We start from the raw sequence: 25,700 nt of genomic DNA on the forward strand, positions 1-25,700 counted from the left end.
TGTGTTATTAGTCATTTATTGAATAAAAAGAAACTTAGAACAGTTTAAAAGCCACAGGTAGAGCAAATAAAACTGGAGAAAGACGTATTAAAATCATTGATCTTGTTCAGGAAAAATCAACCACTGCAATGAAAATAAAAACTAAGTTAGACATTGATTACAGCACAAGATCTGTTCAAAGAATTTAGACCATGGAAGGGTTCAAATACACCACAATGTGAGGAAAACCTCCTTTAACGGCCAAACACAACATTCAGAGAATGAAATAGGCTAAAAAATGTTGAATTTACAGAGTTCAATGTAATCTGGATAGTCCTGGTGGGTTTAAATTCTACTGGAATCATGTCGATGCTGAAAACATTTTGATCCAGAGATAGCTAGGGTTATGGGAGCTTTGATGGAAAAATAAAATCTGGTAGAATTTGTTGATGAAACCAGAAATTCAGAATCTGATAAAAAAAAAAAAAACTCATGAAAAAACACTGAAGCACTTATTTATTGTAAAAATGAAAAATGGATCTATCAATAAGACATAAATGACAGAAGAGCACAGAATACTTTGAAAAGAGTGATACAGATGAAGGAAGTTCTCATTTCATCACTAGAACAGGACTTAAAGACTCACATCAGGATCAAGTGTGGCTGCACAAAAAGCTGATTTTCACTGGACAATAATGTGTGAAAGTCTGTCAGCAGTTTGGAGATTCACTGCTTCCTCTCTCATTTCACACTTTGTGCAGCTCAAATGCTTTTAGTTCAAGTGAGCGTCAGAGGAACACCACATCCTGATTTTCACTCTCAACATTTGACTGGAAAAAGACGCAAACACCACATTTGGCTCCTGGAAGAATCACAACTTCCATCTTTGAAGAGGAACAAGTTTACAAGGAATCATTTAGAAGGATTTGACAAAGAAACACATTTAATCCATGAATGTGAAAACATGTTTGTGAGGGACAGAGTCATGGAGAGACTCAACTATCTGTTCAACACTGTTTCTCTACCAGGAGGAGACTCTGGAGACTCAACTCAGCACACAAACAGTGAGGAGGAGGAACCAGGATAGAACCTAAATCCAGGATACAGAGTTTCAGTGAATGTGGTGCTGAAGGTGTGGAGGTGGATCAGAGAGTCAGAGGAGACTCTGTAGAAGGACAGAGTTCCAGCAGGAACGTCCACATAAACTGAAACTCTGTGAGAGTCTGAGGAGGACCTGATGGGTGTTTTACTGTTATTGTGAAGGACAGAGTAACCATCAAAATCAGAGCATAACAGACTCCAGGACTGATCATTTTGTCCAAACACACAGTCACAACAGTTTCCTTTCCTTCTTATTCCTCTGTAACTTACTGATATATCAACCCTTCCTCTCCACTCCACCTCCCAGTAACAGCGACCAGTCAGACCAGTTTCACACAGCAGCTGAAGAAACCAGTCAAACCTGTCTGGATGATCAGGATACGACTGATCCTCCTTCACATTTGTCACCTTCCTGTTGTTGTCAGACAATTTGAGTCTATCGTTTACTGTGTTTGTGTCGACTGTCAGTTGACAGGAATCTGACGGAGAGAACAAACACAACACAGCTGCAGTTATTGATGGATCATGTGATCAGTATTAAAGCTTTGATGATGACCTCAGAGATGTGACACTTTGAAGATGCTTGAATGTGCTGCTTTGTTTCCATCAATCCATTAAAACACACTTACACTTCCTCAGACCTGGTGTCAACCATCGGACTCCAGCAGGCGTCACCCTGAAAGGAGGAGGACGGTCAGAGCAGCAGAGACTCTTTCAGCAGCACACATGGACGTTACATGGCTCTCACACTGTTCCACTGATAAAGGACCAGTCCAAAATGGCGACACAGACACCTGAATGCAGCATCTCTAAAGTCCTGTTCTGTGCTCGTCACATTCCAGCTCAGTTTACACTCATTATTCAGCTTTACTCATTGATGCTTCCTCTGTTCATGGAGCTAGGCTAACAGTTCACCCTGCTTCCTGTCTATATGCTAAGCTAGGCTAACAGTTCACCCTGCTTCCTGTCTTTGAGCTATTGATTCAATACGGGACGCAAATTGTTCCGTATTTTCATAAATGTCCCATACACGTCTGTCACACGCATCAAAACTGCATAAACAAAATAAAACACAGGAAATATTAAGGGCAGCCAGTTTCATCTTCCTTAGACCTATGTAGCGAGGACACGGTGCGAGGTCCAGCGGATACACTTCTCTGTTTGCCGGTCCTGTCACGGGTTTCCTGGTTACAGACGCTGCTGATCCTGCAAGTTTAAAAATGTCTACACCCGAAACTCCACCACATCCAAAGAAGCGAAAACGTTTTCAAAAGCACAGACTGGAAGACTGGAACCCCTGGCAATAGGTACAGGGCAAACTGTGTTTTCTGTTGCTTTTAGACTAGCTGAAGTAAGGCAGCATCAGGAGACCAACATGTAAGAAACATGAGAACAGAGAGAACCCAACCAGCAGGTCACAGTTTATCATCATCTAATCTTCTCCTGAAGTCCCTTTTGTAAGAGACATCATCATGGTTGTGAATTTACCAGAGGATGATTATAGTCAGACTAATGTGGCCGTAGACTCTACAGCAGGGGTCGGCAAGTAGATGTGGCTTCGGGCCAAAATGTTTGTAAACAATTAAACAACGGGCCAACCTGAGGGGGTGTGTGCTCCGATTCTGCGAGCGGGGGGAGGGGGGCGATGCCGCGAGCAGCGGAGCTTCTACAGCTGATCTGTTGCTCAGTGAAATCTGGCTGGTACAACCGTGTCCGACCAGTAGCAGCTGACCACGCGACTTTCGTGTTGCGGTGACAGACTGGCTTGGCTCCGTGCCAAATCAAATTTTCAAAATCATCTGGTGGGACCACATATTATTCCTGACGGGCCAGTTTTGGCCCGCGGGCCGCCAGTTGCCGACCACTGCTCTACAGCATTTTAGTGACTCAATAAATGCCAAAGTTGTTTAATAGTATTTTAAATGCTTTTGTTTTTAAAAAAATATTATTTATTTAATAGCCTATATGTGATCAATAAATGGACTTTGCCTAAAGAAAAACTCACTCAGAACTCTGATATGTTAACGGTACTAAATAAAGAAGTCAGTAAATATATTCATACACACATAAATAAGTTAATACATTCATTGCGTTAAGAAAAGATTTAGATGGGAAAAATATCTGTAGAGAATTTCTTTGTGCAGTATTCTGGATTCAGTTGTTTATGTTTTTGCAGAATCCAGTATTGCACGCTGGTTGGTCATTACATTTTATTAGTATGGTTTCACTGTTTAAAATGATGCCACATCTTTTCAGACAGAACCTGTGATCATAAAACAATCAGTGTTTCCCCTACCATTATATTAGGGGGGCGCCCCGCCCCCCCAGAAGGTCAAGTTAAATTAAAATAATTGTTACTTTACACGCAAACTTTAGTTTTCCTGCATAAAGGCCGCTCCACATGCTGTCCTTACAGCACTCGCTGCAGCACTCCACTGTGTCTACTCCCCCCTCCCTCTGTCTTGTAAACAGTCACACTGCCCCTCACCCCCCACCCCCACCCCACAGTTACCACACACACAAACACTAGTTTGCAGTGGCGCGTCTCGTGTTTTACTTTCTACAACAAACTACGGCCAAAATATAGAGTTATTTCAGCCATAAAATAAAGAAGCAGAAGAAAAACCACCTCTGATGACAGTGACGCGCGCCATGAGGTAATTACGACCTTATAGCGGGGCCATGTGTTGTTGTTCTCAATCGTGTAGGAGTGTTAAAAATGAAAAAAGAACAAAGGGAAGTGGGACCCGCGATGAAACTTCATAGAGATAAAAAAAAAATAATGAAGACGCTCTTTTTAACAGCATGACTTCTTATGATGCAAAATTGGTCCTTTGAGATGACGTCTGTCGTAATATTGGGCCTAAAATAAATAAAGTATTATTATTATTATTATTATTATTGTTATAAAATAATTAGATGAAGCCTTTCAACACCGTAATGTAAAAATGGGCTAAAAATGATTCACACGCTCAATAAGTGGTACAAAATGGTGAAAATTATATATTTTAATATCGGCGTGCGCGCACACGTGTACACACACACAAGCGTGAGCGCACATGTGAGCAGACTCCCGCCAGCGACTGTCGGAAAATGGCACATGAAAAACAAAGCAAAATCTCAGCGTTTTTTAAACGCTCACAGTCACAGGGTGATAATGGCAACACCAGCCGCCCCTCTGGCTCTTCAAGCAGTAGCACCCAGAGCAGCTCTGCCTCTCCCGGGCCAAGTGACAGCAGCCAAAGTTCTGCACGGCAAGCCCCCCCACCTGCCCCGCAGCAAAAGTCATCATCTCACCACCGCATGTCGGGCTTTGACCCAGCTTGGTTGTCAGAGGGGAAATATTCCCCCTGGCTGTACAAAACTGATATTGGTAAGTAATTAATGCTTAGAGCACACTATGCGATATCAGGCCAATTTTAGTTTAGTGTCGGGTGAGACAAGAGCAGACAAGCTCCGACAAAAAACCTAGCCAAAATCAGCCTGATATCGTGTTGTTAGCTCTAGGCATAAGCAAGTAATTAATAAAAATACATACATTACATAAATGTAGGTAGGTAGGTATGTAGGTAGATAGACAGATAGATTCATAGAATTATATTTAAGATAAGGTAAATCAATTAATTATTAAGTAAATAGATAGAATACAGTGCATAGATAATGAATAGGAGATTGTTTCAATTTTCTTTTTTGGGTTTTGGTAGGAATGTTCTGTCGAATATGTCGACAGCACAAAACGGCAGTTGTGAGAGGAAACCAGACCCGGCCATTTGAGTCTCCCTGCCAGTCTTACAGAAAGGATAAACTTGATAAACACATGGCGTCTGACCATCACAAACTAGCCTGTCAGCGCCACTCAAGTTTGACAGCAGGTAAAACTGTTTATTTTATTATTCGATCAATATGTGTGGCTCTTCAATGCTGATGATGCATGTCATTTCAGGCAACACTGTCCTTGCTGCATTTGAGCCCACAGTTGTCCTGGAGCATGAGGCTGTGGTGGGGGCATTCAAGTGCCTGTACTGGCTCATAAAACATGAAATAGCCCACCACACAAACTACCCAGCCTTACTGCAACTGGCTAATATTTTGGGCTGCACTTATTTGACAAGCTCAACATAAGTTCCTTTTGTACATGTTAGCATATTTTTTGTTTTCTTATGTCTTATGTGATCCCTATATTGACAACGAATTGAATTTTTCTTGCATAAATCTTGCATAAATCTTCATTAATACTGCATTTAATTGTCAAACGTTTTTGAATGTTAACCTTTCCAACATTTTTTTTAGATTGGAAAAAGCACTAACTATAGGTCACACAGAATAATTGACGAAATGCTGGAAATTCTTGCCGCCGTCATCGAGAAGCCAATATTGAGAGATATTTCTCAGTCACGTGCCATAAGCTTAGAGATTGATGAGACCACCGATGTCTCAGTGTGCAGACAATGAGACATCCATGTCAGGTAGGCTACTCAAAGTGTAACATTTAATTGACCAATATACAGCTAATTGAAATGTATTAAATGTATCATATGGACATTATTACTGTAGATACTTGGACAACAAGGGGAAGGTCTTCTGCCAATTCCTGGATCTGATTTGCCTGACTGACGGGAAAGCAGACTCCATAGTGGCAGCAATAAGAAACATTGTTCAGATGAAGGGCATCCCCACACACTTTGGCCTTGGAACCGATGGTGCTGCTGTAATGACAGGTGCCAAATCTTATTCTATCTTGTTCTGAACATAATTAAACTGTTTCGAATTTTTGGTTTCTTGTTAAATTATAATAAACAAATGTATTTAATAGGAAGACAAAATGGAGTTGCAAAGCAGCTATCAGATGAATGGCCATGGCTCTTAAGTGTCCACTGTGCTGCTCATAGGCTAGCTCTAGCCTGTAAGGATGCATCTGAATCGGTGCCTTACATGGCTACATTTAGAGACCACTTGGAACAGCTGCACCTGTACTTCAGAAACAGTGCTAATCGCTCTTCTTCTCTGAAAGCCGCTGCAGAGGTTCTCGGTGTGTGTGAGCTGAAAGCGAAGGTAAGTTATTTCTAAATTGACATATGTGAATACTTTATTTCAGTAAAAAACCTCATAAAAAATATAACTGCTGTTCCGGGCGCCTTAGCAGACTAAGTAGAGACCCGCAAATGTCCTACTGCTAAGGGACTCTATTCATTCCTTGCCACCTATCGCTTCATTGCTGCCCTTCACCTGCAAGCTGATGTGCTCCCCCACCTGGCACACCTCTCAAAACTCTTCCAAAAGGAGGATGTCATGTTCTTGGCAGTCAAAGAGCAGGTAACTTAAATAACTCAGCTCAGCTGCTATGTTTTATCTTCATGTTTATTTGGCAAAAACATAGGGTACCACAATTAATCTTTTCACGAGTCAATGTGCTTATTTTCCCAGGTCCCTGTCACCCAGGCCTTAATAAAGGGCATAAAAGATTCTGGTGGGCATCAGCTTGGCTCCCACTTGAGCAAGCTCACCCAAAATTTGGATGACCCTTCTGGACTGGGAGCATTCTCCATCACTGCGGAACAAGAAAGAGGAAGAAGAGGGGATGTTGCAGGAGACCGACAGCAGTACTGGCAACGATTTCAATCACAGGTATGATTATGTGGCTTTTGGCTGACATTATAGATATAAGTTCAATTTAGATGTTGCACAGTTTTATTTATACTAATACTTTACTTTCATTTTTCGTTTGTTTGATCAGGTGATGGATCCATATTTGGATGGCCTCATTGGCCATCTTGAAAGGCGGTTCTGTGAAGTTGGAGTCATGGCTGCATTTGGGGTACTCGGTCCACAAGCAGCTACACTCCCCGATGACACTGCACACACTGAACTAAGGATACTGAAGGAGAAGTTCTGTCCCCGTGTTGATTTTGACACTGTCCTTGAAGAATGGGAATCCTTCAAGGAGCAAGTGGTCTCTGGTCCACTTAAGGTAACTTAAAAATGTGTTTTCACATGACATTATCAAGAACACTTTAGTGTGTTACTGATATCATGTTGATAACATTTTCAGAGCAAGACACAGTTGGCCATACTGTCTGAACTGTCCTCAAAATATGAGGAGTTTGGAGTACTGTACCCAACGATGAGCCTGCTGGCCTCCATTGCCCTGACAGTGCCGGTCAGCAGTGTAAACTGTGAGAGGGACTTCTCAACCCTGAACAGGGTAATAAAATACTTTTCACAATAGGATTTGCAGCTTAGTTATCACTATTTTAAGCAATCAGCTATCACTTTTAAAGCCTAACCGTTAATGTCTTTGCAGGTCAAGACAAACATCCGCAACAGGCAAGGGGACCATCTAGCAGCATGTCTGCGGATTTCAATAAATGGGCCAGAAGTTTCGGACTTCCCATATCAAGAGGCACTGGAGATGTTCTTCCAGAAGCCCAGGAAGATTCACTGCAGTGACAAAAGCTGCACACTTTGTAGACAATAGTCCTGAAAACACCTTTATTGTTTCTTTCAGATTTGTTCATTTTTTTGATCCAAATGTCATTTATTTATTATAATTTATTTTGTTACAGTTTTTTTTCAGTATTATGTATATATGTTATATTGTAATTAAAACATATTATGACTCAAATCCCCCCCCCAAGGCACCAATCCTAGGGGAAACACTGACAATACAAGACTCTTAGCTTTGTGATAATAAAGCACTTAAAGCTTTAAGTATGCCTAAATGCTTTTTTCAAAATTAAATATACCACTCCTTGGGTGGTTGTGGCCACACGTTTGGTAAAGTTGGAAAGATATTCACAGATTCAGACTTCAAACAAACGATGCCTCTTTCTCATGACTGCTATCAACTGCAGCCAGTTGAAGGCTGCAGTGATTCTGGTGACAGTACAGTGGATCAGAGTGAGGTTACTGAATATTTGTGTCTCTCTTCGCTGTTGCAGGGGTTTTGCAATTTGTAGACCGTACCTGTTCCCTCCGTAGACACCAATGTTATTTCTGCAACTTGAAAGACAGCTACTTTTGATAAAACTGGTCTTGTAGCACATTGTCTGCCTTACAACGATGGGAAAGAGGCATCGTTTATGTTTTAACAATGTATGTCTAATGAGCTACTGATGCCGGAAGTCTGAATCTGTGAATGTCTGTTCAATTTTACTGAACTGTCGCACCGAGGAGTCGTGGTGGGCGTCCTTTATTTTCGTTTCTGAAAGGTGGCAACCCTAGCCCTGATTCCTGTCTTAAAACTAAGCTAGGCTAACAGTTTCCCTCTGTTAGAAGTTTTACTGCTAAGCTAAGCTCACAGTTTCCCTCTGTTTGCAGTATTAATGCTAAGCTAAGCTAAGAGTTTACCTCTGCTCTCAGCATTAATGCTAAGCTAGGCTAACAGTTTCCCTCTGTTCTCTGTATTAATGCTAAGCCAAGCTTTCACTGTCCCTCTGCTCTCAGCATGAATGGTAAGCTAGGCTAAAAGTTTCCCTCTGTTCTCAGCATTAATGCTAAGCTAGGCTAAAAGTTTCCCTCTGTTCTCAGTATTAATGCTAAGCTATCCTCAAACAGGAAGTCTGTCGTGTCCAAACGTACAGAAGCCAGAAACAAGCAGTCTTTGTTGCTGTCAGGCTTCATGGAACTGAAAGGGACAACATTTGTCTTTGACTTGATCTACCAGCTGTTCCTGAACATGGTTAGCGATGTCATTTATACGTCTGGACACAGAGTCATTGGACAGAGGGACACTTTTTATTTGTGTGTCTTCCAGCAGGAAACAGATCATGTCTAATGCTGTAGGGAGTATCAGATCCTCTGCTATGGTGAGGACTTTTTACACCCACCACTTTGGTAAGTCCCCTTATATGATGCTAACAGCGCTCTCTGCTTTAGCCACGTAGAATTCATGAAACCCATGTTTGTTGGCAATATTCAGCAGGTTTTCAGTGAAAAAACTCCAGCGGCTGATCAGCGTGGTTGGAGTGTAAAGTGCTGAAGTGATGCCTTCATTTATTTGGCTTCATGCTGTCCACTAACAACATTTTTAGACTCAGTAAACATAGCGGTCTGTCCTCGTCTCCCACCGTAGTCACAGTGAAGCTCAGAGCTACAGATGCTTCGTCACATTTCCTCATCTGAGCTTTCAGGAGATTTTTGTTTGTCTCATATCTGTCTCTCTCTCTCTGCCTTTCTTTTCTTTCCTGTTAAATATTTTTCCGTTGTGTCTTCTGTGTGTTTGTTCGTAGTATTTCAGATCTCCTGCTCTGTGGTGTGTGTTCACTGCCCCCAAGGGGCACCACTATTTAAGAAGCACTGAGCGAGGCTAAAAGGTTCCTGTCTGTCTGTACCTGAGAGTGTCTGTCTGTACGTACATGAGAGTTTTCAGTGGATCCTCAACTTTAGCCCTCAGCAGCTTCTCTCCCGAGTCTCCTGGATGGTTGTAGCTCAGGTCCAGCTCTCTCAGATTTGAGGTCTTCAAGCTCAGAGCTGAGGACAGAGAAGCACAGCCTTCCTCTGTGACCAGACAGCCTGACAGCCTGCACACACAAAACAACACAAACCTGATGGACAACACTTGGCTGGATGTTTCTCACTCTCTTTTCTTCTTTGTCTTTCAGATACATTTTGCTGCACATTTCATGCATCTCAAACAAATCAACAATCTCAACAATGATTAGTGGGATTTAATCATGTCAAAAATAAACCCTGACAAAGTCCTGCACAAGTTCAGTAAAAGCTCATTTGATGAATCCCATCAGCAGAAATGATTGTACTCAGGTTAGCTGTTTATCCACTGACAGAAATCACATCAGTTTCAAAGTGTAAGTCCTGACCTGAGAGCTTCCAGTTTACAGTGTGGACTCTCCAGTCCAGCATAAAGACTCTCCACTCCTGAATCCTGCAGGTTGTTGTTACTCAGGTCCAGCTCTGTCACACTGGAGGACTGGGAGCTGAGGACTGAGGACAGAGCTCCACAGCTTCTCTCTGACAGATTACAGTTATTAAGTCTGAAGAGACAAAGACAAGAAAATAAGTAAAACATTAAGTTCAGTATTTTCTGTCCTGTTGAAAAGACAGCAGTGAATTTAACAACAAATACATCCCACTATGTCCAGAATACAGTCCTCTGCAATATTATTTAAATTTGAAAATAATCCAAAGTGGAGCCCATTACAGTCATCAGATTACTTTGAAGCTGAGCAGTAAAGTATTTGATCCAATTAAAAACAAACTGACAGTTTAGATTTCAGACCTGCCAACCTGTACGCATTTTGCGTAGCAGGTACACAATATGACATCAAAATACGCTGGTACGCTCCGCCTCATTAAACTACGCAAAAAGCTGCAGACATCTGTGAGTGCTGTTAGAAATGTGGACATGCAATACTCATGCATGATGCAGCAGTGTAGTGGTGCAATTTCAACCAATCATCATAGAGTAGCGGAGAATAACGAGTCTGCCGAACCCTTGTTGGCCCGCTCTCTCCTGTCCTCTGCCTCCCTCCGCCTCTCTCCCCGTTCCCTGTGCCCCCACCCGCAGCAGCTGGCGGTTAAAATGGTAAAATGGTGTGTGTGTCTCTGTGTGTGTGTGTGTGTGTGTGTGTGTGTGTGTGTGTGTGTGTGTGTGTGTGTGTGTGTGTGTGTGTGTGTGTGTGTGTGTGTGTGCACACGCGTGAGTGTACGTGTGTGTCTTTTGGCAAATACTGTTAATAACGTTACTTTCACGTTGAAAATACAATGTCATATCAGGGAAATAATCATCGAGTTTTTTTTTTCCTATCGACATGAGCGCAAGCTGTGTGTGTGTGTGTGTGTGTGTGTTTGCGCGTGCGTGTGTGAGATTAAGTGGTACGCAAAATATTTCACCAAGGTTGGCAGGTCTGAGATTTCCTAAATGAAGAATACAGGCCAAACAGCAAGAAATGAATCCAATAAAGGTCAGTACATCTTTCATTACTGTCAGTAGAATGGTGGATTTTTTTCATTACTTTCTACATCCACCTTTATTTTTGATGACACATTTAATCCTCCTCAGCATGAAGAAACCACATTTCTGCAGAGATGTTCCTCCATCTTCAGAGACTAGGTCTTCATCTGCTCTTTGTTGGAGGGTTTGTGTTGCTCTACCTTTGTCTTTAAAATACCCCAAAGTTGGTCTGTTGGATTCAAATAAGGACACACACTTGGACAAGTCACATTTTGGACTTTTTCCTTCTTTACAATCTGAAAAAGAGTCAACTTGATGCTGATGGCAGCCATTAAATCACTGTCAGACTCGGTTCCATCTCTGATGTTGTTCCAGAACAATAGTCTTCTGATCTCCAGTCCTGGTTCTTCAGGTTCCTTCACTTCTACTTGTGCTGTTGAGACTCATGCTTTGGTTTTCACTCAAACATGAACCCCACTGGAACCAAACTAAGGATCTCCAAACTCCTGTGTTTAAACTCTTTATCTCCATTCTTGATGAAGTCTGGACTCCTCATAGCGTCAGTGAGCTGGACTCTTCATTCTCTCTCAGGCCCCATCCACACGAAGACAAAACGCTGAACAGTTTCAAAAACGATCGCCATAAAGACGAAGGCATCTCAGAAAATGTGTGCGTCGACACGAATGCACTCGATATGCATGGAAACGCTGTAAAACACATGCCAGACCTCTAGGGGCGCTGTAACGATATGACAGAAACGCGCAAACAGAAGAAAAAACAGTGGGCATGGGCACTTGCAGCAAAAGCTGTAAACAGAGACCAAGCTGGGAAGCATGAGTGTCAAACTGCACTTGCGTGTCAATGAAGATACAAAACTATGACGCAAGCGTTTCTGAAAAGAAGCGGATTGCCCGTAAACACGGAGTTGCGTAAACGCGTTTCAAAATCTTTCCACTCTGGAACCCGGTTTCAAAATGATCGTTTGCAGACCCCCAAAACGCCGTCTTCGTGGGGATGATACGCAGATTCGGCAAGAAGCTTATACGTTCGTCTTCGTGTGGATGGGGCCTCAGTCTCAGGAGACACTCTGCTGCCCAGTGATTGGCTCTCAGTCCCTACAGTCTGAAAGGAACCAAAAACCTTTGAACAGCCTCACATCTGAAAAGGCTCATAGGGTCCCTATGAGGGTGTAGCTCCTCTTCAGGGAGAGCAGAGAGACCATGAACCTCACCACAGGTGGGATGGATGTTCTATCTTTCACCAACACTTCAGTTGATGGGACTCAGCTAATTAAACAGTTCATTTAAACACAAGACACTTGTGCTCCAAACAAGAAGGATGAGCACTCAATGAAGGACCGAGGATCCCTGACCCATCACTGTACACACCAGTGAGCAGTGATTCCTGGGATTCTGTATATGATGTGGTCTGAAGAGGAACTGCCTGTTGAGGTTTGACCTTTCTCTGAGGTCTGGGTTTGTGATGCACACCTCTCCTGAGCTCTTGGCCAATCCCACCCCAAGCAGGGCAAAGTTTTTTAGCATCTCTTTACACAGCTGAGGCTTTTTCATGTTTTTTTCCACTGAGATGCAGTTCTGACAGAGCCAGCAGATGTCACTCTTCTGGTCGTCCTAAATGCTTCAAAGCAGTGTGCAATTGTGTCAAAGTGGTTCATCACTTCAAGAAGCTTCAATTTCACCATCACTGCCAACTATGTGGTGGCTGTGGATCAGGTGGTAGAGCAGGTCGTCCAATGACCGAAGGGGAGGCGGTTCGATTCCCGCTCTTGCCCAGTCATGTGCTGATGTGTCCTTGGGCAAAACCCGTGTTTTGGCGTGAGCTCTCGTGCGATTTCGGAACGAGATTTGCTTTCTAGCGTCCTGAGATTTGGATACAGACCACAACAAAGAGCGATCGCCAGGTAATGTGGAGGTTTTCGTTCACTTCTCATCTCGAGGATGTTGTGGGACACTCACTGAGACTATCTGAGCCAGTCAGTGTGGGGCAAAAGCACGTTAGGGCGGACTGTGATGCGGGGGGGCCAGCTGCCCCATACTTTTCGCTAGCCGAGCTGTGAGCTGAGCTGCTCAGCTGCCTGCCTGGCTAAATACTGGAGCTATGTCGAAAATTCATTTCTCCATCACTCACATGTATGAAATTACATATGGAAACAGACCCCAGGTTGAAAAAAACCGAAGTTCCCCTTTAAGGCCTCTATCCTTCTCCCCATCTCCAACTAATTTCTCCACTAACCTCTCCTTACTAGAACTTCCAGAATTATCCTGCTTTCTCCTCTCCATAAGCTAAGCTTCTCAGCACCTGATTATGCCTCCATGTATACCGGCCTTGTGACAGGCTAATCTACAATCAGACAAAATATGCTGTAAGCTAGCAGTATCTGAGCACAGCGGACATGATTGGTCTCCATCTACCCAGAGTCTGAGGTTCTGGGGGGTTGGAAACACATCATATGTTGCCCCTATTAGAAATCTAATACAGCTTTCTTCCATCTTCCACAGGTCCCTCCAGCTGAGCTTCCTCTTCTCAACACCTTCCCAGCTCAACCACTGCCCCTGTTTGGCCTGACCAACTGCCTTTGTCCCCCTTAACAGTTCCTCTTGTCTACACATCTGTTTCACTACCAGCTTTCTTTTCTCCTTTGGACTTGCTTTGTTCCACGCTGGTTTACCTGGGCCAAGCCACGGCCAAATTGAACATTATTTAGTATTTCTGCAGCCTCAGAGCTGCCTCTGCCTCCTGCACTGCTGCTCTCTGGTTCCATTTCCTCCCCTGGTAGGATTCAGAACCACATTGCTAACTAAACTGTTCTTCCTCCCAGACAATAAGAGCTCTGTCCTAACCTTGGTGCATTTAAACTCCTCTGTTAGACTGGATACTGGCAGCTGAAATTTCCCTTTCACATACAAAGCTACAATGCTTCAGCACCTGGGAACACCCAACCATTTCCTGATATAAGAACTAACTATGCTTTCCATTCTCTCTGCCATGGATAATGGGACTTCATAAATGGATATTGGCCTCATTAATCTAGGATATAAAATTTCTTATCACTTACTTTCCCTCTGTATAATGAAATACTCCTCGATTTACTGGACTTGATCCTCATTCTAGCCCATCTGAGATTCCTATTTATTCTATCGAACAACCTCTTTGTAATTTACTGTTGCAGTTATCAGTGTCATATCATCCATAGAAGCTCTAACTGGTAGAAGACTCATTCCATTCTGCCGTCTCTCTCCACCTACGACCCACTTGGAAGCCCTGATCATGAACTCCATAGCCATTGTGAAAGCTAACAGTGAAACTTTACATCCTGCCATAATACCAACCTCCAATCTTTGCCAGCCTGTTGAAAAATCTCCTGTACTTGCACATAATCTGATGTCCTGAAATACACACGTGGACAAAATTGTTGGTACCCCTCAGTTAAAGAAGGAAAAACCCACAATTCTCACTGAAATCACTTGAAACTCACAAAAGTAACAATAAATAAAAATTTATTGAAAATTAAATAATCAAAATCAGCCATCACTTTTGAATTGTTGATTAACATAATTATTTAAAAAAACAAACTAATGAAATAGGGCTGGACAAAAATGATGGTACCCATAACTTAATATTTTGTTGCACAACCTTTTGAGGCAATCACTGCAATTAAACGATTTCTGTATTTGTCAACGAGCGTTCTGCAGCTGTCAACAGGTATTTTGGCCCACTCCTCATGAGCAAACAGCTCCAGTTGTCTCAGGTTTGATGGGTGTCTTCTCCAAATGGCATGTTTCAGCTCCTTCCACATATGTTCAATGGGATTCAGATCTGGGCTCATAGAAGGCCACTTTAGAATAGTCCAACGCTTTTCTCTCAGCCATTCTTGGGTGTTTTTGGCTGTGTGTTTTGGATCGTTGTCCTGTTGGAAGACCCATGACCTGCGACTGAGACCAAGCTTTCTGACACGAGGCAGCACATTTCTCTCCAGAATGCCTTGATAGTCTTCAGATTTCATCGTACCTTGCACACTTTCAAGACACCCTGTGCCAGATGCAGCAAAGCAGCCCCAAAACATTACTGAGCCTCCTCCATGTTTCACCGTAGGGACAGTGTTCTTTTCTTCGTATGCTTGGTTTTTGAGTCTATGAACATAGAGTTGATGTGCCTTACCAAAAAGCTCCAGTTTGGTCTCATCTGTCCAAAGGACATTCTCCCAGAAGCTTTGTGGCTTGTCAACATGCATTTTTGCAAATTCCAGTCTCGCTTTTTTATGAGTTTTTTTCAGCAGTGGTGTCCTCCTTGGTCATCTCCCATGAAGTCCACTTTGGCTCAAACAACGACGAATGGTGCGATCTGACACTGATGTACCTTGGCCTTGGAGTTCACCTTTAATTTCTTTGGAGGTTGCTCTGGGCTCTTTGGATACAATTCCAACGATCCGTCTCTTCAATTTGTCATCAATTTTCCTCTTGCGACCACGTCCAGGGAGGTTGGCTACTGTCCCGTGGGTCTTGAACTTCTGAATAATATGAGCCACTGTTGTCACAGGAACTTCAAGCTGTTTAGAGATGGTCTTATAGCCTTTACCTTTAAGATGTTTGTCTATCATTTTTTTTCGGATGTCCTGGGACAATTCTCTCCTTCGCTTTCTGTTGTCCATGTTCAGTGTGGTACACACCTTTTCACCAAACAGCAGGGTGACTACTTGTCTCCCTTTAAATAGGCAGACTGACTGATTATGAGTTTGGAAACACCTGTGATGTCAATTAAATGACACACCTGAGTTAATCATGTCACTCTGGTCAAATAGTTTTCAATCTTTTATAGAGGTACCATCATTTTTGTCCAGGCCTGTTTCATTAGTTTGTTTTTTTTAAATAATTATGTTAATCAACAATTCAAAAGTAATGGCTGTTTTTGATTATTTAATTTTCAATAAATTTTTATTTATTGTTACTTTTGTGAGTTTCAAGTGATTTCAGTGAGAATTGTGGGTTTTTCCTTCTTTAACTGAGGGGTACCAACAATTTTGTCCACGTGTGTATGCTTTCACCATGTTACCAACCATCTCTGGCACTTTAAAGTAGTGAAAGGAACTCCAAATAAGGCATTAGCCAGATCTAAAAACACAACATTCAAGTCTCTGCTCTCCCTCTTAGCTGTCTGAATCTGATGCCAAATCATGCTTTTCTGCTCCAAGCACCCACAAAATTCCAGTATCCCTGCCTTCTGTGCTGTAGAATCTATCAGACCATTCCTCACGAAGTAACTAGCAAACCTCTGAGCTACAACACTGAAGAAAATCCTTCCCTCAACATTTAGGAGAGAAATCATCCAAAACTGGCTGAGGTCTGATGAATCCTTCTCCTTAGAGATGAAAACAACTCCTGTCCTATGCCGTGCTCTTGAATAATACTGTGTTTCTCCCAGACTATTCTCAGATATCTCCACAGTAGGGATGGGACGGTTTATGAAACCGACCCGAACCGTTCGGGACGGCTGTCTCGGTTCGGGGCGCATGCGTACCGTTCGGTTCATACTCATGCTCAACTTTGGGTGGGTCCCAGGAAATCAATTGAAGAGAAGGTGCGGACATGGCGAGCGGAGAAGACTTGGAGCTGGAAGATGCGTCAGCAGCGTTATATAGGTCTGGTGTGTGGGACCATTTTGCATTCAGGGTGACCCACGAAAGCGGTAAGAAAGTTGTGGACAAAAGCACGACAGTGTGCAAGCACTGTGCAACGCGTGTCACTTACGCTAGCGGAAACACATCTAACATGTCGGCTCATCTGCGGAGACATCACCCCACAGTGACGTGCAGCGCAAGCAGGAGGGGTGGAGAGCTAGGCAAGGAGCCGGCCAGGGCTGCACAAATTCTCCTCCCCGTGGCTTTTAAACAAATGTACAAAGACCAGTCAGACAAGGCGAAAGGGATAACGAAAGCACTGGGGTGTTTCATCGCTAAAGACATGCAACCTTTTGCCGTAGATGAGGGTGCGGGATTTCAGTTCATGATTAAGGCACTCGAGCCGCGATATAAAATCCCCTCCCGCAAGTACTTCAGCTGAAGAGAATAGAATGACCCGAGCTGTGTGAGGGAGTGCAGTAGAGTGCATTATCTGTTACGTTTGGTTTACGCTGCATTTTATATTACTGACCTCTTCATTTGGATTATTTATTTTATGTTACCTTAGATAACACAGTGACACTTTAAGTTTGATAAACATTCCAGCCTCATTTGTTTGATTGTATTTCAAATACTGCACTTTAATTTCAAGGGGTTAGTGTTCGAAGAAAATGTTATCTTTGTGGTGATTTCAAAGGAACCTAAGTATGATAGGGCTTATGCTTTACGTTGACGGTATAATCTGAGTTGTAAAAACAGCAATGTAAAATTCTTTCATATTATGCACAAATTCAACCGTCTGAATTGTAAGATTCTTTTTTTTTTTTTTTAGATATATTGTTTTGCAAATAAATGAAAAGTGTGTTGGAACTACCAATGTCTCAGCTTTCAGTGCCAGAATCTCACTTACCTTTAACCTAAGACTGTCACAATAATGTATCAAATGTCAGGCTGCCTCATTCTTTAAGTTTTAACATTACTATACAAGACATAATTGACTTTTGAAACAATTAATGTGTACCGAACCGAACCGAAAACCGTGACCACAAAACCGTGATATGAACCGAACCATGGATTTTGTGAACCGTCCCACCCCTACTCCACAGTATCTTATAGATACCAGGTGAACTCTTGTCGACCCTGCAGTGGACTCCATTAGGCCCTGGGGCCGACGAAACCTTTGCATGTCTGACCACCTCCACAACTTTTCTCCATCTCAGTAGGCTAACATACATCTCCTGACACATTTCTACCAATGGTGGCATGTCAGGAGGAAGACCTATGTTCCTATTCTCCTCTGAATCTGAATACGTCAACCTCAAATACTCTTCAACCTCTGACTTTGCTGCCTTAAGTTGTTCTCCTTTTTCCTGATTAAACATGTCCTTCACAAACTTAAGAGTTCCTAAAAGATGCTAACCTTGCACGTTCTTTCTTCTTTCTCTTCTCCCTAAGGTGTTCAGCCCTTCTGAGTACTGCTAACCTGCTTCTCACTTCTTCCTGCAACACATTCATTTCCTCCCTTTCTTCTTCTGATGCCTTCCTCCACTGCTTCTTTAACTGCCTCCTTTCCTTTACTAGTCTGTCTATTTCTCTTTAGCGCATAGACCTTCCTACCTGCACCCTCTCACCTCTGCTGTTAGCAAACACCCCAAATCTCTCTAGATCATAAGAGTAGATCAAGAGGATCTGAACTTTGATCTCAGTGAAGACAGAAGACAAAACTGCTTCAGTGGCTGTTTGGGCTCCAATGGTGAGAAGGAATTGGACCTGAACAACAGTCCAACTGTCCACCAGCTGAACTGCACTGAGTTCAGTCATTGAACAAACTCAACTTTCTACAGTTTCATGTATCAGATGCTTTTATCCAAAGAGACGAACATCTGAGAGTAGAAACGACACAAGAAAGGATCTAGTCAGGAGAAAACAACCTGGAGAAGATCCATAAAACAAGTTCAAGTGTGAACATGAGATGTTTGTTCTGGTGTTTCCTTTTCATCAACGTCTATCTGAAACATTCTATATAGTAAAACAGTGGAAACTAAAACAGAACCTGGAACCAAGACCTCACAGGTTCTTACATGTTCTGGTTCTGTGATGCAGGTTCCAGGTTGTTCAGTTCCTGTCGTGGAAGAGGCCTCATTAAGAGAAACTAGAGCTAAAGGCCAGTAACACAACTGATCTGAGTCATACAAATACAGAAAACCTCCCACCTCAGCTGTTCTGCTCATCATGAATAAAAACACATTTTAAATGGTCATCAGTTGAACAGGTTGATGAGTCCTGACCTGAGAGCTTCCAGTTTACAGTGTGGACTCTCCAGTCCAGCAGAAAGACTCTCCACTCCTGAATCCTGCAGGTTGTTGTGACTCAGGTCCAGCTCTGTCACACTGGAGGACTGGGAGCTGAGGACTGAGGACAGAGCTCCACAGCTTCTCTCTGACAGATTACAGCCACTCAGTCTGAAGAGACAAAAAGCAGATCATACTGATCAAAGAGCAGCAAAATGAAAAAGGATCTTCAGTCTCCAACTACTTACACAACTTTCTTGGAGGCTTTGACCACTGGCAGCAGCCTCAGAAGAGCCTCCTCTGAAGCAGAGTATTTCTTCAGGTCAAACACGTCCAGATCTTCTTCTGATGACAGTAAGATGAAGACCAGAGCTGACCACTGAGCAGGAGACAGTTCTTCTGTGGACAGACGTCCTGATCTCAGGGACTGTTGGATCTCCTCCACCAGAGAAACATCCTTCAGTTCATTCAGACAGTGGAACAGATTGATGCTTCTCTCTGCAGACACATTCTCAGTGATCTTCTCCTTGATGTACTCCACTGTTTTCTGATTGGTCTGTGAACTACTTCCTGTCTGTGTCAGCAGGCCTCGTAGGAGATTCTGATTGGTCGGCAGCGACAGACCCAGGAGGAAGCGCAGGAACAAGTCCAGGTGTCCGTTTGGACTCTGTAAGGCCTTGTCCACAGCTCTCTGGTAGAAAACTGTTGGATCAGGTTCCTCACTGAACATTTCAGTCCACCGGAAGTCATCGCCCATCTGTCTAACTCTCTGGTAGAAAACTGTTGAATCAGGTTCCTCACTGAACATTTCAGTCCACCGGAAGTCATCGCCCATCTGTCTGTACCTGAGTGTGTCTTTCTCCACCTGAGAGTTTGTTGTTTGTTCTTTTTCCAGCAGGTTGATTCCAGAGTCGATGAAGGTCTGATGGACATGAAGAGCAGCCAGAAACTCCTGAACGCTCAGATGGACGAAGCAGAACACCTTGTCTTCCTGTTTCCGTCTTCGTTCTTCTTTGAAGATCTGTGTGAACACTCCTGAGTACACTGAGGCTTCCCTCACATCGATGCCACTTTCTCTCAGATCTTTCTCATAGAAGATCAGGTTTCCCTTCTGCAGCTGTTCAAAAGCCAGTTTAGCTAATGACTCAATGTATTTTTTGCACTTCTTTAGACCGTACTTTTGTTTTGTGTGATCAATCTGAAATCTTAGAAACTCTGCGTACATCTCAGTCAGGGTTCTGGGCAGATCTCCTCCCTCTCTGGTTTCTAGCAGCTCCTCCAGAACTGTAGCAGTGATCCAGCAGAACACTGGGATGTGGCACATGATGTGGAGGCTTCGTGACTTCTTCATGTGGGAGATGATGCTGCTGGCCTGCTCCTCATCTCTGGATCTCTTCCTGAAGTACTCCTCCTTCTGTGGGTCATTGAACCCTCTGACCTCCGTCACCATGTCCACACAGTCAGGAGGGATCTGACTGGCTGCTGCAGGTCGTGTGGTTATCCAGAGGCGAGCTGAGCGCAACAGTTTTCCTCTGATAAGTTCCCTCAGCAGGACTTCTATTTTAGTTGACTTTGTTATGTCCATGGAGGGAATGTGGTCGACCTGAAAGTCCAGACGAAGGCGATTCTCGTCCAGTCCATCAAACACAAACAGCAGTTTGAATCTGCTCTTCTTGTAGCTGCTGTTTCCTGATGACTGCAGAGCTGTAAATATGTAATTTAGAGCCTTCACTGTGACGTCTTTAGTTTCTGGGATACAGAAATGAATGAGCTCTGCCAAACCAAACTTTTTTCCCTGCAGTGAATTCAGAACACGGAAAGTGAATGGGAAAATAAGATGCACGTCTTGATTGGTCCTTTCTTCGGCCCAGTCCAACACAAACTTGCGCACGAGGAATGTTTTTCCAATCCCTGCAATCCCATTGGTCAGCACTCTTCTGATGGGTATGTCTTTTCCAGAAGGATGCTTGAAAATGTCTCTGGGTTGGATCTGTGACTCTGTGTCTGATCTCTTCCACACCTTGTCAATCTGTAGGACCTCATGCTGTGTGTTGACGTGCACGTCCCGGCCAGCTGTGATGTACAGCTCTGTGTAGATATCAACCAGACGTTGCTTATCTGCTGCCCACCCCTCTGTTGTAACCTTAAATGTGTCCTGGAAGTTTGACTGAAGCTTCTGTTGGTAATATGTGATGGGACATGGTTCTGGTACCGGAACAGTCTGATCTGTGTCAAACATGAAGGGAACAGTGTGAAGTGTGTGTCGACAGAAACCTCTGCTGTTGTTAGGAAAAACACAAGCAACTACAAAGAAGTAGGACTTGTAATTAGCCACCTGTAAAATCTGATGGTAATAAAAAGTTGGGTAATTATGTGTGTGAGATTTTTCTAAATTTATTTCTGGGGGTTTCATCCTAACCTCTACACAGAATGCAGCAACTTATCCTGATCATTTGTAGGAAAGTGACTTGAAAAAACGACTGAAAGGGCAACTCAGCTAAAGGGCTACACAGATGGTTAACTATGGAGGCAGTCAGAAGGTAGGTGAGTTACCTAAAGTCCAGATTAGGCTGTTTTTAAAGTTCCTATTTGGGAAAGACCATTTTGACAATAGAACATACAAACAGAGATCTGGACCAGCAGCCCTGTTCTGGGCTCACTGGGGCCATTATCAAAGTTTACTACCGGTCAAAACTTTTAGAACGCCCCAATTTTTCCAGTTTTTCATTGAAATTCAAGCAGTTCAAGTCAAATAAACATTAAAATGGGCACCAGTTTAGAAAACTGGATTTTAGGATCTCCAGCCATAAAACTGACCGTTCTGCTACAGCTACACTACAACCTGCTGCCTCATGCAATTCCATAGACAATCACTGTTCTCTGTTGTACAAAACAACCTGCTTAAACTCAGCTTCCATTTCAGGCATGATGAGCTGCTGCCATCTTTCTTTACAGACCAAAGAATCCATCAGTTTTACCTTCAGTCTGAGGAAGAGGAGGCTGAGTCTGAGAGGAGGAAGGTTCTCTGTTCTCTGAAGGTTCTCCAACATCACTGACATGCACTGACAGACAGACAGAGATCACATGCTATATTCTCCACTGCTTACTGCTTTCATTTATTTCAGCTACAACAGACTTAGAAGGGTCTTTATGTTGACATTTACTGATGAGTTTATGTTGCTGATTAACTCTGGTTTTCTGACACCAAACTGCTCCTTCAAAGTAAAACCTAATGTTACTGTGACATTAGTCTGGCATATCCAGACCATTCTGAAGAACAGAGTGTTCTGGCTTCACATCATCATCATTCTGCTATAGAGGGAAGAAGGTCTGTCTTTTAAAAGCAGCCACAGTCATCCAGGGTGGAGCTAAGCCCAGGATGCAGCAACAGTGTCCCCTTAAAATAGTCAGCCAACATGGCTGCCTTATTGCTCCATCCAAACCCTCTGAGGACTTGACATTTTCAGTGTGGTAGGTCACTGGGAGGCTGTTGATGGTTTAAAAGTAGAACATAATGTTACATAATACTACATACCAACATGCCAGATGGTACACACAGAAAAAGCTGGAGTATGTTCCAGTACATATTTTGTTAAATGTAGTATGTCAGAAACACCCAGATGTCCTACAGCATTCAAACTGATTTTTTAGAATGAAAACTAACATGTTTTTCTGGCCGTTCTGATCCACATTCTATGAGCAGTCATAGCACTTAACAGTGTGTCATGGAAATAGAAATAAGTTTGAGCTGCTGAGACTCACAGTCAGATGACACCACATTACTACAGACTGGGATAGTCACAGTTTAAGGCTCCATGTTATGAAGTGGGATGTTCTAACTGTATGCAGGACACAGTGAATACTTTGTGAGGTCAACTGTAGCATGTATTTAAAAGTAAAGGCTTGTGGTTTGTAATGCAGCTGCTTCAACAACATGTCTCTGCCCTTACTGAGAGCTGATTGGTCAGCTTCCCTCTGGTTGTAAACTGCAGGACCACTCCCAGCTAAACAGTATGAATGAAGAATCTTCAGAAACTGTCTGATCGACTCATAATTTGGTGAGAACAGGTGAGGACATGCTTTGCTTCCAGAAGGTCAGCTCATACAGAACTGATTCTGGTGTTCTATCAAGGTTTAAGCAGTAGGAGGAAGCATTCAGTCAGTAGGGTTGATGAGTAGATTTTACAGAGGAACTGAACTTAATGTGGACTCAGGAAAAACTGACAGAACCTGAACTCTATCAAACTGTAGCAGAACCTGAACTCTATCAGACTGTAGCAGAACCTGAACTCTATCAGACTGTAGCAGAACCTGAACTCTATCAAACTGTAGCAGAACCTGAACTCTATCAGACTGTAGCAGAACCATCATGCATCTTTCTGACTGTCATTATATCATGTTGTTCTTGTCTTGTGACTGACCTTCTGGTCCTGAGCTGCTGGCAGGAAACCTCTGCAGCAGATCATTCCTGTGGATCTTCTCTAAAACCACTCTGGTCATCTGCACAGCTCTCTGAAGTCTGTAAGTCTCCACCATCACAGTCACAGTTTTAGACCTGTTTGGTGTCTGTAGTCGGCTTTTTGTGATGGCTGGGAGGCCTTGAACATTGTTGGGCTGCTGCAGGAACCACTGGAAATCAGACAGCTCCTTGTCATCCAGATCATCCAGGATCTTTTTGAGGTCCTCTGACGTCATGGTGGCTCCCTGATAAAGTCAAAGAATACGTCAGCAGTTAATGAAAAGTTGTGTTGTTGGTGTGGTGGAGGTTGTTGTGTAGCAGCAGGACTGCAGGACTCAGAGAAACCACCTTTGATTCCTCTTCTTCTGGAAGCCATATTGGAGGCATTCAGCTCTGTGAACAGCTGATTTCTTCTGTTTTTTTTATGTTTCATCTGTTTAATTTACAAGACAATGAAAGTTTAGGCGTCACAAACCAGGAGTTGACTTGGCTGCCATCTACTTTCATCATGAATACTAAATAATGATCCATCACAAAATGACAAAAACGAGAGTCAAAATGACAATAATGGTCAAAAGTGAGACAAATTCGGACCCCAAACTAGAAAAATTAGACAAATTGTGTTCCAAAATTCCCCAAATTAGACAAATTAAGACACAAAACAACATAAATGGGACAACATACACAGAATTACAAAAATATAACAAATTACAATGTAAATGACACAAAGGCAGCACAAAATAGTAAAACTTAGACAAAACAGAAAAACTATAAAAAATGAGACAAATTAAGACACAAAATGACAAAGAAAAAACACAACACATTGATTTCAGCATCAGTTTGAGAACTCCTGCTGGTTGGGAACACCCCAACATGTCTGACGATTTGGTTTTAGGGAAAAAGATTATTTAATTTTTTAATTGTGTCACAACAATGTTTTTGAGTTAAAATACGATGAATGATTCAATCAGTTCTATGTTCTATAGATACATAAGAGATAAAAAACAGTTTAAAGTGTCTTTTGCTCACATTCAGACGGAGAAAAGGCGCTACAAAACAAAAACAGTAAAAGACGGTAAAAGCAGAACTCACCTGAGGAACAGGCAGGGCCATGACATCACTGTTGTCAGGGCAACCAAGCAGGAAACCTGTGCTTTATAGAACAACAGCACAATAGAATAACTATTAATCCCTGGAGGGAAATTCAACACGTGTTTTCATATTTTTACCTTTAAGGTCTGAAATCTAAACAAAATGTGTAATATATTTATTTTACTGAACAATAAACAATAATAACAATAAAACTATGAATCTTTAAACTTCATACATTTAAACAAGATCTTGTATTGAAGTGCATTTAGGTCTGACTCCATCCCATAATGCAGGAAATCTCTTTAATTTGTGTCCAAATCGAAATGAAATGAATGTGACTGATTGAATATTGTGTGTAATAAATACCAATAAATAATCAATGTTCCAGTCTGTGTTCTATCAGCTACAGTACCAGCAGAGGAAACAGACCAGACATGAAAACATATTTATGATTTTCTGATCATCACCCACCACATACACACGTGGACAAAATTGTTGGTACCCCTCAGTTAAAGAAGGAAAAACCCACAATTCTCACTGAAATCACTTGAAACTCACAAAAGTAACAATAAATAAAAATTTATTGAAAATTAAATAATCAAAAACAGCCATTACTTTTGAATTGTTGATTAACATAATTATTTAAAAAAACAAACTAATGAAACAGGCCTGGACAAAAATGATGGTACCTCTATAAAAGATTGAAAACTATTTGACCAGAGTGACATGATTAACTCAGGTGTGTCATTTAATTGACATCACAGGTGTTTCCAAACTCATAATCAGTCAGTCTGCCTATTTAAAGGGAGACAAGTAGTCACCCTGCTGTTTGGTGAAAAGGTGTGTACCACACTGAACATGGACAACAGAAAGCGAAGGCGAGAATTGTCCCAGGACATCCGAAAAAAAATTATAGACAAACATCTTAAAGGTAAAGGCTATAAGACCATCTCTAAACAGCTTGAAGTTCCTGTGACAACAGTGGCTCATATTATTCAGAAGTTCAAGACCCACGGGACAGTAGCCAACCTCCCTGGACGTGGCCGCAAGAGGAAAATTGATGACAAATTGAAGAGATGGATCGTTCGAATTGTATCCAAAGAGCCCAGAGCAACCTCCAAAGAAATTAAAGGTGAACTCCAAGGCCAAGGTACATCAGTGTCAGATCGCACCATTCGTCGTTGTTTGAGCCAAAGTGGACTTCATTGGAGACGACCAAGGAGGACACCACTG

The 25,700-nt window shown here is 42.5% G+C and overlaps 1 protein-coding gene across 2 annotated transcripts; it reads right to left on the minus strand.

Moving 5' to 3' along the window:
- LOC127531860 (NACHT, LRR and PYD domains-containing protein 3-like) lies at window positions 1–24,536 on the minus strand. 2 transcript variants are annotated; one of them, XM_051942091.1, is made up of 10 exons: window positions 24,468–24,513; window positions 23,724–23,808; window positions 23,338–23,620; window positions 21,895–21,978; window positions 19,165–21,142; window positions 18,914–19,087; window positions 9,897–10,070; window positions 9,435–9,599; window positions 1,710–1,756; window positions 1–1,559 (listed from the first exon to the last, which is right to left on the minus strand). In XM_051942091.1, exons 2-10 carry the CDS (start codon window positions 23,760–23,762, stop codon window positions 1,030–1,032), a joined length of 3,474 nt encoding a protein of 1,157 aa, XP_051798051.1. In that variant the 5' UTR covers window positions 23,763–23,808; window positions 24,468–24,513; the 3' UTR covers window positions 1–1,029. The 2 variants fall into 2 exon arrangements, with proteins under 2 accessions (XP_051798051.1, XP_051798052.1); XM_051942092.1 differs by lacking the exon at window positions 18,914–19,087 and having other exon boundaries at window positions 24,468–24,536.
- Window positions 24,537–25,700: the final 1,164 nt, after the last annotated feature.

Source organism: Acanthochromis polyacanthus, chromosome 22 (assembly GCF_021347895.1).
Source record: "Acanthochromis polyacanthus isolate Apoly-LR-REF ecotype Palm Island chromosome 22, KAUST_Apoly_ChrSc, whole genome shotgun sequence".
In the NCBI taxonomy this organism is placed as follows: domain Eukaryota; kingdom Metazoa; phylum Chordata; class Actinopteri; family Pomacentridae; genus Acanthochromis; species Acanthochromis polyacanthus.